This window comes from Corvus brachyrhynchos, unplaced genomic scaffold, assembly GCF_000691975.1.
Source record: "Corvus brachyrhynchos isolate BGI_N302 unplaced genomic scaffold, ASM69197v1 scaffold169, whole genome shotgun sequence".
In the NCBI taxonomy this organism is placed as follows: domain Eukaryota; kingdom Metazoa; phylum Chordata; class Aves; order Passeriformes; family Corvidae; genus Corvus; species Corvus brachyrhynchos.
Genome location: NW_008240030.1, coordinates 1,475,747 through 1,490,346, shown reverse-complemented (window position 1 = coordinate 1,490,346; position 14,600 = coordinate 1,475,747). Strand labels below are relative to the sequence as shown.

Below are 14,600 nucleotides of genomic sequence, written 5' to 3'. Positions count from 1 at the left end.
CCTCGTTAACAGGGAGGCCCGACCGCGGGGTTGTTCCAGTGCCTCAGGAGACAGTGGCTGTGCTGGGAAAAGGAAGCCCCGGCCCGGGGTGCGGTGGAACTGTTGGGCCGAGGCTACCCAGGGCACCCCGCAGCTTGGGGCCTGGCGCTCCAGAACCTCCTGCTGCTCTGCCGCACGGATCACGCGTGGGCACTTATGTGGTTGTATGGAGAGGGAGGGTTTCGCGAGAGACATGTTAGTGCGTATTTGTAGTCAATATGACCCCCATTTTTACAAGAAATAGGAAAAGCTGGCCTTTTTTCTCCAGTGCATAGAGATGCTTGCTTCTAACTACCCTCCACTGGATGACATTTTTCCTAGGTAAGAGCCCATCTCTGTGCTTTGTATGCCTCATCTGTGGATTTCATGGGGGAGAAGGAAAGGAGCCTGCTTCACCTGGGAGAGCAAGCATTCCCCTTTCCAAACTCCAAAGGGATGTTTCATGCACTGCGTGCCATTTCACCCCAGTCTGGATTGAGTGAAGGCATGGAACAGCTAAATAGCACTTTTTCGGTGGGGTTTAACTGTATATATGTCAGCAGCTGCTCTTCTGGCACATTAGTCACTAAAAACACTTCGTTCTCACAGGCTGCCAATGCAGGGGAAGATGATGCTAATTGACCTGAAGTTGACATTTTGTGGGAGTTCACATTACAGATTTGAGTTGTACTTCAAAATTAAGAGTTTAAAAAGAATGCAAAGACTATATTGAAATAGAATTTCACTGTCTTTAACATTATATCTAGGAAATAAAAAGAAGACAACTAGCAGAAGCTGCTGAAAAGAGGCAGATGGAGGTAATGTCTGATAAAATGCCATTTACTGAAATTATTTTTAGATAACTGGTTTATGGGGAGAATGGCTGTGGCTTCTCTGGTAACACTGGGTGTCATGTTTGGATTGTGGGAATTGTCATTAAGTACTTTCCTAGTATTACTAACGTCTTACATTTATACCTTTTTTATGTATATTAAGAATTTCACAGCTAGGTAGGTGCTCTAAGACCATTGCAAGGTAACTGAGCTTGTTTGGATGGGAGATACTTTACAGTAGTTTATAAAAAACCTAAGAACTGGAAGAGCAAGTTCAACATGATCTTTTCCTTGTTCTAAGACTTGAAAACAAGAGACTGAGTAGTATTCAAACCAAAGTGGTCAAACAATTGTTGCAGTGGCAATTTCAAGTGGTACTGCACTTGTACTTTTCTTAAAAATGCAGGTTGTATGCACTTGCAACTTCTGTTTATCAACAAGGCAACAGTTTGAGCATGTTTATCAGCTCAGATTCCAGCAAAGATGTAGTATTAACTTAGTCTTCTGTCTTTTTAATGTTGTCAAGCTTTAACTGCTTTGATATCTAAAGTTAGAAGAGGTAGGATACAAATGTTCTAGCAGAATAGCCAGCCTGTTTTTTTTCCTTACATACCTCTAAAAAGACTTATAGCATATACTCTTTACTTATTGTAGATTTTGAATGGTATGTCTTAAAGATCACAGCTGAACTGTGCAGAGAAGGGATTGTTATTTGTGTGAATGTTAGTGACATTACATACTGAATTAGGAATTGACCATTATGCGTGGGGACCATGTTGACCCAGTTTGAAGGAAGTTTGGTAAATAACTGGAGCAGCAGCTGAGTGCTGAGTGATGCTTTAGACTCCTTAAAACTCTTGATTTTGTATCATTCTATGTACTAAAAGCAATCCATGTTATTTTCAATCACAAATGGGTTTCAGTCACAAAGGGGTTTTTAAGCATAACTGTAGGAAATATCTAGCTAAAAAGCTTTCCTGAGAGGAAGGAGAAATGAAGCAACTAGGGTTGTGGATGTCCTTGAAGTTTTGTGGGATCCATTATGCTGCCAAAGAAAAATGGAAGTATCACGCTCTGTTACTTTTCTTTTTCATGGAAGACAAAGGGCTAAAACATCTACCAGAATTTTTCAGGACTATCTTAGAGGTCATTTTAGCCTCTGAATGTTGGGTAATGGACATGTCTTGCAAGCAGCCATTTTTAGTTTTGCACATGTGAGGGGACGACAGAGTAGATCAGATGTCCTTCCTTCTCTGCTTAGTGTTTTCCTGCACATGCTTCTTAGCTGCTCATTATCCATCCTGACGTCGTGTGAGCTGTTCTTCCTTTTGGGGTGCTACAGACAGTTTGGGTACCTGACTCACTTGGAAGGCCAGTTTCCTAAAAGGCAGAGATCGTATGGTCTAAGTAGGTTGGTATTTGGTGATAAGATTTGTCTTAGTACCCCACTGAGAACTGAGCTTATTGTCAGGACCTTAAAATTCAGGTGAGAACATTGCTGTTTTGCCTTGGTAGATTTTAGCATCTTTTGTATAACTTCTGCTATGGTATTGTAATCCTAAACTTAGCTAAGAATCACTTTTTAAAGTTTTTTTTTTTTCTATTTCTTTTTCATGGTGTTAATTGTATATAATTCTGATACTCCTCTGCCATCTAGTCTAGATTGTCATTAAACAGTTCCCACAAGGATGTGAAGCAGGCAGTTCACAACAGGTTTTTCATTTGGTACTCCTGCTACCCACACATCCTGTGACATTTTGAAAGGTAGACTATCATGCAGGTTATTTCTCACAGGTCACAGTTTAAAAGTTGAATTTCTTCACAGCCTGGGCTACCACTACTAACACAACCCTTCTCCTCCCCTGTTTGTGAGGGTTAAGAGTAGGCCCTGACACTGAAAAAACCACAGACTAAAAATTTGTGGACTTTTGGGAAGGGAGGTTCTGATTCTGCCTCTGAGGATTAAATATCTTCACCTGGACGTAATAACAAAAAAAAACAAAAAGTGAAACAAAAACACCCTCACTTATCTGTGGGACCAAGAGCTCACAGAATGAGGAAATATCCTGAAAGGGCTATCTTGATATAATAGTAGCATTACTAAGTGCTTCAGTCTTTTCATGCAAACCACAGTTCACAAAATGGTGTTGCCAAGACATGCAGTTTGGTTTCTCTACAGCAAAATAACTAACTCGGTCTTACCCAAATGTGTTTTCTCTCAGGCTTCCTCTCGAGGTATTAAGAATGCTTATGCTGTGGAGCAAAAGAAAAAGAAACAGGAAGAAATAGAAAAGAGAATTGCAGCTTCACGTCCTGGTGGAGAAGGAGGACTGAGAGTAAGTTTAAAAAGAAACAACATGATTAAACTGTCCGTATATTCACTGTGAAAATCCTGTTTTGTCATGTAGAAGATTAAGTAACTTGAGGAAAATCCAGGAGGAAGGGAAATGGAATAGAAATGGAAGCATGTGTCATTATCTAATGCAGTGTTCTTAATGAGACTTCATCACTAGGACAGAAAGACAGCAGGGATGGCAGAGAGCTTCCCCCCCCCCACCCCCTTCTTCCCAGTTTCTGCATCTATGATGCATCAGTTTTACAGGTCTCTCAGCACTGGGGACCTCATCACTGTGTTATCCTGTACTCAGTGTCCCTTTTCAGTGCCAGTTGAGATTGTCTCCCTTCCTTCAGAGCTTACAGAAAACATTTGAACTTAGTAGGGTGATGGTTTTGGGTTTATGTATGTGTCTCTCATTACAAAAGAAACATATGGTGTTGGCATAAATATGGATCAAGTTTACTACTACTGCTATTCTAATGTAAACTTTACCTCAGAAGGCCAGGCAGAGATTTAATGAAGAATTACAATCTCTCCAAAACAATAGATGTATCTGATCATTGAAACTCAAGCTTCATAAGCCGTTATCTTTTGCCCTCATTGCCATGTATGACTCAGGCGGCAGGAGTTTGTTAAGTTGCCACTGGTACACTGCATGTCCATCACTTGCTGGGATAAAAGGTGAATTGAGAATTGAAAGGTGAATGGAGAATTTATTGTAGTTAGACAGCCTAATGGTGTTCGTTTAGTTGAGAATTTTTCCTTTCTTTTCCTTATCTTCATACAAACCTGTGGTGTGTTTTGTTGTTTGTTTCTTTAGTGGCAGGTTGGGTAACACATGACTTCTGAAGAGAAGATGATTGATGTTTACTGCCAATAACTTGCCAGTTTCTGCAGCCAAGTGGCGCTTACTCATCATGTGGCTTTTGCTGTTTATATCTGAAGACTCAGCAGTACTTTGCCATTGTGGGACAACAGATGTGGAAATACTGACTAAGAAACTATAGAACTAATTCTGAACACTATGTGGTTTTGCCAATTTTGTTTATTTTCCATGCATGTTTTATTGCTTCCCTGTCAAGAGTTCCTGTCAGCTGGAAGTGGCCTCCTTACATGTAGTCAAGTCAGTATGTGCATACTGTTTGGTCAGTTGATGTCTGTCTATCTGTGTATGATGACTGGCCTGAGCAAGCTCAGGTGCCCACATGTTGATTTTGATGCTTATTTCAAGCTCTACAATTAAACTTTTCTCTAAGTCCTAAGTTCTCTAAGAAAGTTGTGTGTATGTGTGTATATATATATGTTTTAATATGTGGATGACAGCATTTCTTTTCTGTTTCCTAATGACTCTTGAACTGCTTAGGAATTTAGTGCCTTTTTCAAAAAAAGAAAAGTAGATTCATGGTGGGTCCTTACAAACGAAATAATTTTGTGAATAGTTAAAAAAAAATAGAGACCTTTTAAAATCCTGTATACTTAGATCAAGAATGCTGTTTTAGTATGTGTGTAGTAATTGTTCTCATTTTCTCATGTGGATTTCTTTTGAGTCTGTACGTATTTATAATGAATACTGAAAGTTAAACATGAAATTTAAAATCCTGTTATTAGTTGTTCTCATTTATTACCACAAGAGGGCAATGCTGCCCTTCTCAGGATTTTGAAAAACAAACAGGAGAATAGTTACCATGCCATCTCTTTGACAGGTTATTTCCAGAAATTTCTGTGTTATCTATTTAGGTGGACTACTTACAGTGCAGAAACATCTTCTTTTTCCCAGAGAGCATTCTGCATGCGTTCAGTACTGCACTTGCCCCATTTCTGACCTACAGACTATAGACCTGGCCTCAAGACTATAGAGGCTTTTTCCCCCCCTTGAACTATGTATTTTGTCTTTCACCTCTCAGTACTGCCTAATGTTGTCCTGGGAGCGCAGTCCTGACACAGTTTCCTGGCTTAGCCTTCAGAATTGAGTTGAGGAGAAATTTTGATATTAACATAATGGTGTTTGGGCTGAAAACAGCTCTGTCCTTGGCTGAAGAATGCCTTCAGTTTCATTTGATTGCTGGTAATGGCTCTCTTCAGTGTATTAACTGGTCATAAAAATTTTTTTTTAAGTCTAGTGAAAAGGCATTGAGTTATAAAAAAGTATCTCAAACATTAATTTGAAATGAGAATTTCAATCTAACCTCACAGTAGGTGTCCTACAAAGACACTTAAGCAGCACTTACACTTAGTTGGTCACTTGTGATATTTCAAACTTAAAACTTTTTTTTTTCATTCTGTTTCATACTGTTCCCCCAAAACTGCAAGGGGAACAAATAACCATGTCTCTTGTCATCCAAGCCCCTGCTTGCATTAGTGCCATGGACACTTTCATTTAAAGCCATTGAAAGAACCTAGCGAAACCAATCACAGTTCCTGCTCATCTTTCTCTCCATCCTTAGTGTAAAAGCCAGAGCTGTCTGTGCTTCTTAAGAGACCTTGTTTTGAATGTTGGATTTATTCCTACAGCTAAGAAGCCACATCAGAGGATGTGGGAGCATGTTGTTCTAGATTGCAAATCACCTACAAAGCTGTTTTAAAAGAAGTTCCTATCCCATACACATCCAGTTGTCCAAACAGCCAGGCTCAACAGACTGGGAATTATTTGGGTAAATAAAAACACTTCTTGTTGCTTTAAGCTGCGTTTCAGTTGAGAGTGAAAGCAGGAACTACTGCAGATTAGTAGTGTACAACTGATAGCTACCTGACATGTACCATTAAACAGTAAGGCTGACAGCCATGTAGAGTTGCTCTCTTCTTAGAGATGTCTTCCCTGTCTGTCTTACTGCTTAGTGCATCACTAAGTTAATGTAAGACACAACAGTTTTGTCCTTATTTCCCCCAATCATAGACGTTTACTTCACCTCAGAGGCTGTTAAAATAAACCTGTTCATGTAGATTATGTAGACAGTTGATACTTTGTTTACAACTCTGTCTTTTTTCTTCATCTTGTATAGTCTTGCAGATCACCTCAAAAACTGGCAGACTGAAGCCCAGTGCTGGTAAACTGGACTGAAAAGCTGACTTTCCATGAGTGTGATAGCATCATCTTTGTTGCAGTAACCAAGTGAATCCATTTGCCACTGCATATGGTTAAAATACACAGATTATGCTAGAGAGAGTGTGTTTGTAGCAAATGTCATGAAATTTGGGAAGACACAGAAGCTGTGTCTCCACAAGGATGGACAGCATCACAGTGGGCCGTGTGATGAGGAACACAGATGACTTCAGCATGTGGATTTGGCACAGTGACAACACTAAATTCTTGAGACAGAGCTCATCAGGCACAAGCAGTGCCAGCAGTTTTTCCAGTCTGGGAAAGCCTGTCCAGCCCCATAAACATTTGTGTGATCCCACCTGTCTGTTCCACCTTTACACAACATGCCACAGGCTAAGAAAGTGGGAGACATAGCAAAGAAGCATCACTGTACCTCCATCCCTGTCGGGTACTGCAGGGCAGCAGCCAATGAGGCAGTGAAAAGCGTAAACCCAAAAAGAACCAAACCCTTGTCAGCCTCTCTAGGAGGTGCTTCCATAACACTGTGATGTGGCTAATAGCTCCTCTTCCAGATCAAAAGTGAACATGTGTAATGAATTCAGGGTTGAGTCTTCAGTTACAAGGAACTTGCTGTACCTTCCCACACATATATTGCCTTCTCATTTCACTCATGCCCACCAACAATCCTTGAACTAGCTGCCATAGATTTTCCTTCTCTAAATTCCTGTTGGAAAAAAAGGTGGTACTGCAAAGGAAGGAGCAATTATCCCTATAACAGCGATATGAACAAACCCTATCCTCAATCAGTGATGTAAATAATCCTGCTTGGAAAAAGATCTCCAGGTAATGTATTAATAGCAAGGTGACAGAATGCACTTCCTATAATGAGCAATAACAGATGTTACAGTTACATTTCCAAACTAATTCTGAATGGCTTCCAGTGTGGTGAGTCACATTTGATGTTATACAATAATAATGGTTTTTATAAATAATTTTACGTAATTTATCCATTTTGAGATTAAGCACAGTTTATTCAGACAGCTCCCATGGGGTTTGGTCTACGAGGACTGAGAAAAGGCTTTGTTGCAGCTCCTATCACTTAAACTTTTTAGGACTTCAGCCTCCTCAACATTCACATTCAGCCAACTTACACAGCAAAATAGTTAAAATCACTACGTCACGGAAAATGACCTAAGTCTGTTGTGCCCCCATCACTGCCACAAGGGCTGTATGCCTTTGAGCAAGATTCTGCTGCTCAACTTTAGCTTTATAAATTGAGCCATAGGTTCCTAACAAATTTTCCAACTCCTATATTGCTACAGGACCTAATACACTACTATGAAGATACTATTTATCAGATCAGCAACACTTACCTCCAACCCCTTCTTCCAGGCTAATCAGCTTACTGCATTTTTTTGTTTGCTTTCATTTCTTCCTCTTTTATTCACACCCACACCAATGCAGTCAAAAGCAGTAAGTCCCACCTGCATGTTTTTTACATCAGGTGGTACTGGCAGTACTTTAAAATAAAATCCTTTCTAGGCCTCCCATTCTGGAACTGGCAAAGTTGAAGTTTTAAGTCAGGAAGTGTTCTAATGTGATTTTTTTAAAGACATTTGAGTACCCTGAATCAAAAAAAGATTATTTTGATAGGTATAGTCCAAGCACATAAAAGGGTCCAAGTTTAATTTAGAATTTTGATTTGGATTTACTAGGACTGTTAAAGTTTAATATTAAAATAAAATGAAGAATACCTCTTCTATAATTATCTGCTCTGATTTATTAATATGTAAACACCGTCAAATATTTAAAAAAGCAACATAAACACAAACTTAAGTCTTGGATGATGGAGATAAAGGTTGAAAATGAAGATCTTGGAAGTCTTTTCAACCTCAGTGATGTTATGAAATCCAAGTAATTATGTTTAAAAAACTAGCCCTTATTTCTAAATAAACATCTCACATTTTCATGAGTGATTTTTTTCCTTTCTCTTTTCATTTGAAAACAGATCTCTCAGTGCTTATATTAAGATAATGATTATTTTTCAGCTATGCTACATTTTCAATAAAATGTTGCTTGTGGTCTGTTTTCTGCTTCCTTATGGAGGACATATATTGCTTCTATGACAACTGAGTCTTCCTATGGCTTTTCAAAGGATTTATTGCTTGAATATGTGTTTAATCCTCCTAGCAAGTGTTTCAAAATAAAATAAAAGGCTGCAACTTTGGAATTATGCCCTGCTACTTTGTCTTCTGCACCAAGCAATTGTGAACTGTTTGTATTTAGCAGGTATTTTTAGATGAGGTAGGCTTTGTCCACAGAAGTGAGATACAAGGTGCTGATTTTAATAAGGCATGGAACATGAAAGATGGTCTTGATCCTTTCTAGCCCATAGACATTTTGCTGTTAAAGACCACAGGAGCAGATCATAAGACCATTTTCAAAAATTAAACATCAGAAAATAGAGAAAAGTATTAGTCAGTACTGAAAAAAACTATTCCAAGGATGCTTTTTATTTTTTTTTTCCCTGCAAAGAAAAAGTAATTTTCAATAAAATTTGGGTATTTCTGTGTTATGTTTGCCCTTACTTTGTGCGGCTCATTATTAGGACAGCAAGCAGTATTGTGTATTGTAGGCATCCAGTTGGTAGCAGCAAAGTGGAGATGAGAGATTACAAATAATACGAGTTTCAAAATGTGTATTTTAAAAAAAATTATTTCATTTGTAAATTTATACAGTCAGTGAAACAATCCTATAAAATGATTTTTCTAGGATCTTACAAGGCACATAAATTACCAAATATAAACATAGAGAAGTAGCCAAAATCATGAACTAAGCCCACATACGCCTTTAGCTATATTAGAGGTGTGTGAATGATTTATGAGAATGTGAGTCACTCTGCTTACAGGGTAATGAATATTTCACATGTAGCATGAGCAACAGAATTAAAAAGAAGGGGAAGGAAAAGCTCATATCCAAGAACAGTGCGGTGTTTTGTGACTCCAGAGGGACTTGCATCTTCTGAAGCTCCTCCTTGGGTCTGAGGGCTGTACGCCTGTTACTGCTTCCCTAATGGGCTGCAGAACATCACCTCACTGGTACAACCAACCAACTCTACTGTCTGACAGAGGAAGGGGCAATCTGTCCACTTCCCCATGCTTCTATATTGGGCAACTTCATGAGAAACACAAAGGATCTACACATAGATCGAACACTCAGCATTGTCTTCAGCTTTAAATAGTAAAATGGTGTGAAGGGGGTTCTTGGGCTTTTTTTCTTTTAAGTAATGGCTTTGAGAAGTTGTTTGGCATGCAATAAGCCATTATATTCTACTAATTAAGAAAAGATTGCAAAACATAGAAACAGTCAATTTTTATTTAATTTCAAGACACATTACCAAATAATCTCCCCAAATACCCATTTTCCACCTGCATATATATATTTCAACTAGCCTAACAGTCAGGGATTCGAAGTAATAAGGTTTTCATACAAATATATTTTATTGTGTATTTTCTTCCATTAACAGGATCTGCTCCTTTATGTAGCTCTAAGTATACATTCACATATTAAAGAGTAATAATTTGGCTAAAAATATATGTCTATTTATTATCTGATTGTAGTAATCAGCCTATCAAGGGTAATTTGCTATAAAAGATACAGTACTAGAAATAAATAGTTCTACAATTCAAAGATCTTCAAAATGGGGTGTCATTTCCAGTCTGTGTTAATTTTTCCAAAGTCCTTTTAAAGCATTAACTAAATTCACTACACTTGGGAAAATAATTTGGACCTACATACATAAAGTCCCACTCACATGAGAGGCTTATTTCACTTAATCTCCTTCTTGGTTTTGTAATGGGCAGAAACAACCAGGTAATTGTCTGGATTCATGTCCCTGAGGTTTGGAGACTTGCTCTGGATTGGAGAAGTTTTCCCATCTACTCGGGACATCTGCAGCATTCGGCATGGGTCATGCTTAAGTAAGTAACCTGCAAAAGTCTCCCAGCCTCCTCCAACACGAACCATCACATGTTTGTTGTGCAGCATCTGAAATTATATAGGCAGGAAAAAACACAGACACTCTTGAGAGGCAACCATTCACAAAGAAATCACACTTTTTCTGCTGTAAAAAACTGCTTACTTTAATTGAAAGTCAAAACCACATGATGGTAGTTTACTTTACAAAAAAAGGAAAGGAAAAGAAATAGTAGAGTGGTTTTTATTTGCAATTTAAAAGTAAATTTTAAAAAAACCTGTAAGAAAATGAGCTGGTATTTTAAACGATTTTCATATTTTATGTAAATAAATGCTACATGTTTTCCTAGTCCTATAGCATGGAGTCATTCTGTTCTTCATGTGTTTAGTAGAAATATGTCAGGGAACATGAATACTTTTAGATTATTTTTTTGAAAGTATTGTAGTAAAGTCACCATTTTATATGTCTCAAAACTGGCTTTTCTTTATGGGATAGGGGTCTATACAAAAGGAATAGTGAAGAGCAAACCACCAAAACAATTTCCTCTATCTCTGGAAAATTATAAAAAAAAATTTAAAAAAATGAAGTTCCATTTATTTTAACAATTAAGTCTTGCTCATACTACATTCTAATAAAATAGTTTAATATTGTAATTAAAACAATCCAGTGAGGTATAACAGAAGTAATTTATTTGGAGATACCAGAATTTTCTGCCTAAATTCAAATAAAATTTTTCTCCAAGTGCCAGTGTAACTTCTCCCTCATCTGCTCTTGAGTTCAGCTGGTGATTTTACTCATTTCTCTCTTTTGTTTCTCCATACAGAACAGTCAAATAAATACCAGTGAGGTATCATAAAGCAGCACATTCATATATTTTATTGGTTTACTTTATAACCAACATTGTACCTACCACATTGTCATTGAATTTGTGCCTTCTTAGAGAAATGTTTTAGTCTAATAAAACAATAAAGCTTATTTTAGACTTTTAAGAACTCACTTATGTGCCTGAGTGCACATCCAAGGGATTCAAATTAAACCTCACCTCTACAAATCTGAAAAAGTGCAAATTATGTAGCCAATTCCAGGTATTTTATTCATCCACACTGAAATAAGCTATTTGCAGTCTAATTATGTATATTTTGGCAGATAAAAATTTATTTGTCCCTTCCAACCTAAATTATCCTAAAAATAAATAAGTAAAAATAAGTCTTTCTCCACCTGAAAACCAGGAAATATGCACTCCTCTTTTTCCCTTGTCATCCCTCATTAAGTCACATTTTGCCTAGCTCCCCTCTTATATAAAGGATTATACAAAAATGTTTTGGATTATGTCTACTAGTTTTACAAGTTCCAGATGATGCAACTTCAGCCATTACATATGGATTTGTTTAGGGACCAGCTCCGACTTTCTGTGTTGTCATTCTAAAACCCCAATAAAGTATCCTGCACTTCCTCTCTCTTCAGACATCATGATAATGATACAGAAAATAGACTGCTCTCTGGATTAACATCTTCCTCTCATTTTTAGGGAATTATATGTAGTAAATCACAGTAAATGAATCTCAGTTGGAAAAAACATCATAAAAAAGCTCAGCCTGAAAAAAAAGATGTCAAGAGCGTATGTTAATTGCTTGTCACAATATTTCTAGCTATGCTGCAGTTTGGTTTTAGAATTAACATACTTTCTGAATTATAAAGAATTTTATTTTAATGTTACATCTTGGGCTGTATTAAACACATCAACAGGTATCCACTTGATTTATTGAAACAACCTCTGTTTCAGATCAAAGGCACAAGCAGACTTTGTGTATACAAATACAAAAGGCATCTAAATAATCATTCAGATATGTAAATACCCAAAGGGCTATTTAAACATTAAAAATATGAAACAGAAAATGGCAGGTGTAATTATTCACTTTTCTTATTTTCAAAATTTGGCTGTCACTTCACAAACAAAACTCATCAGAGAAGACTATAGACAGCTCTCTGCAGGCAGAACATTGAGGAGGTCAGCCACGGTAAAGCTGGTGGTTTTAAGCATACACCCTTATCCTTTGGAAGTTAAAAGTAAGTGAGGTTTTCTGCAAAACTGTACTGAGTACTAAATGTCATGTACTCCTCCTAGGCAAAAACTATTATGATAATTAGAATACTGATATTTTGGGTCATGTTTTTCAGAAATCTGAACCAGATCCTTTTGCTAAAATAAGTAATTTTTTTTTCTTTTATGAAAAGGCCCCTAGAATGAAGGATTTAAAACTCTAACCACTATATCCTTTGTTAATTAAATACACTCCTTTCAAAGCAGCCTTCTTGTTCTCCTTTTCATCTCACAGATATTTCTGTAAAAAGATGCATAACGACATCAGCTGTTCTACTTCACTAAAACACATAGCTCTTGTCATTTAGAATACGAAGTGAATTTCTTCCACCCAACTCATCTTTACTTAATTGATTGTCATTTTGCTTGTGTGTTGATTTCTCCTTTTTCTAAACTGATACAACTGTCCATTTGGCAACTACTTCCATTTTCAAAAGCACTCCTTTCTGTGAAAAATGTAGGCAAACAAGGGTAAGTAAAGCTGAGTTAAAATGAGACTGCCTATGTCTCTTGGGATTCACTTTCTTTTCAAGCCTTTTATATTCCATTTTTAAGTGCCTTTGGACGTCCTTTGAGATTTCTACCTCATGACTTTCCAATTTATTTCTGTAATAATTACCCAAGTTGTTAAACTACGTTACCTATCAAAAATCTTTTTTTTACAGTGCTTATGGAATGCTACTATAAGATGTCATGTTTTCGGTGCAGCGCTGGTAATGCAACTGGGAATAGAAAACATCTGTGATGAAGACAGACACAAAAGTAAGTGATTAGTGATTCCACTGAAATCAAGACTGCTGTAGCTCAAAACCAAATACTTCAGGTATTAACATACCTTGTTGGTATGACATATATTACATTAAAACACTGCTTAAGTAACATATAATTAATACATGATTGAAATTACTTGTAGCAGGAAGGCAAGTGTATCTTGTAAAACCCTTAAAAAATCTGGGAACAGTGCTTGCAGTTAATCTCAACCCTGAGCCTTTCCTTTACACAGAGCAAAATCCTGCTCCACTCTTACAGTTTGTGCACAAAGCAAATATCCATCAAGCCTCACAGCAATATGAAATGAAAACAAAAATTGACTTAGATTTAGTCACAGCTCAGGAAACTAGCATGTAATCAGGTTAGAAACACAATACCAAGGGCAAAATGTTTGTAAATTGTTCCTAGTGAGCTCCCCTAGAAGAGGTACAGATGTGGAAAAGCTGAGATGGCTTTTTACTTATATCTTGGTTTATAAAGGTCTGGAAGAAGCTAGGAAACACACATTTGATCATGAAGACACAGGGTGTCTAAAAATGAATAGGATGCTAAATGATTAAAGTCCTATATGATCAAAGACAAATAAGAGTATCATGAGCCTCCATTTACAGCAGAGAGCAGGCAAATGGCATGTTTGCAGTGGTATCAGGAATGATGTACCAGAAAAATCTTCCATTTGATATATCAGCAGAATATCATACTAGGACAGCACCACAGACTCCCAAAAGGGGCAACAGCAATTGCTGAAAACAGTACTCTGATAAATCTAATCTAACAACATACAGGGGTGTCACTGAAGCTCAGTCAGTTGTGGGTTGTGAGAAGTACAGCAACAGCAGAGTGGTGACAGAATAAGCAAGTAGAAAATAGGATGTGGGGATGAGTAAAACGATAATAAACAGGCAGCCTAGAAGTACCCAGTGGAATGTTAGAAACAACAGTACTTGAGAGCCAAGGTGTCCTGGGGTGATTCATAGCGTTATTGTATTCCATATCTATCTCTGCCAAAAAATTGTTACCATCTCTTTCAGACCCTGCATCCAGAACCCTTGTGTATGGGGGTTGCTATCGCGGGTGTTTTTAAAATCTCCCTGCTGGGGTGGTTTGCTGCTTTTCGCCACGTGGTGTTAGCTCGCGGGCTGTTTGGTCTTTGCTCAGGCAAGGGTTCTTTTTTCCTTCCCTTTTTGGGCCCTTTTTGTTTTCCCCTTTGGCTCGGAGTGACTGCAGTTAGTGGGTTTGAACTGCCTTGGGTGGAGCTCCACAGGCGCCTGCAGGTCCCTGCAGGCCACCCCGCACCAGGAGAGAAGATGGGAGCAGAGCTCTCTCTCTTTTGTGGCAGCTTTGGGTTTGCAACTGTAGCCAATCGCAGAAAGTGCATTTCACAATTACAAACTGTTTCGAAGTGAACTTTGCAAACTCTGGCAGCAGAAAAAAAAGCAAGGGAGGTGCTGGGGTCGGGACACCCCGCGTCCCCCGATGGATGGGTCCTCCCGCCGCCACCCCACCACCACGGTGCAGAGCAG

At 38.0% G+C, this 14,600-nt stretch overlaps 2 protein-coding genes and 1 long non-coding RNA gene across 5 annotated transcripts in view; 2 read left to right on the top strand and 1 right to left on the bottom strand.

Annotated features, from left to right (window-relative positions):
* Positions 1-405: 405 nt before the first annotated feature.
* On the top strand, positions 406-4,793 carry SVIP (small VCP interacting protein). Its single transcript, XM_017743646.1, has 4 exons — positions 406-552; positions 786-836; positions 3,074-3,187; positions 4,010-4,793. Exons 1-4 carry the CDS (start codon positions 406-408, stop codon positions 4,022-4,024), a joined length of 327 nt encoding a protein of 108 aa, XP_017599135.1. The 3' UTR covers positions 4,025-4,793.
* Positions 4,794-9,586: 4,793 nt separating this feature from the next.
* GAS2 (growth arrest specific 2) overlaps positions 9,587-14,600 on the bottom strand; it is a 79,830-nt gene continuing 74,816 nt past the window's right edge. For all 3 annotated transcript variants that reach the window (XM_017743658.1, XM_008640904.2, XM_017743659.1), the window contains one exon: positions 9,587-10,276. In XM_017743658.1, coding sequence (XP_017599147.1) covers positions 10,058-10,276 — 219 coding nt within the window. In that variant the 3' untranslated portion in view covers positions 9,587-10,057. The remainder of the gene's footprint in view (positions 10,277-14,600) is intronic.
* Positions 11,014-14,600, top strand: part of LOC108449002 — a 17,841-nt gene continuing 14,254 nt past the window's right edge. Inside the window, exon 1 of the long non-coding RNA XR_001865096.1 lies at positions 11,014-13,068. This is a non-coding gene — a long non-coding RNA (uncharacterized LOC108449002). The remainder of the gene's footprint in view (positions 13,069-14,600) is intronic.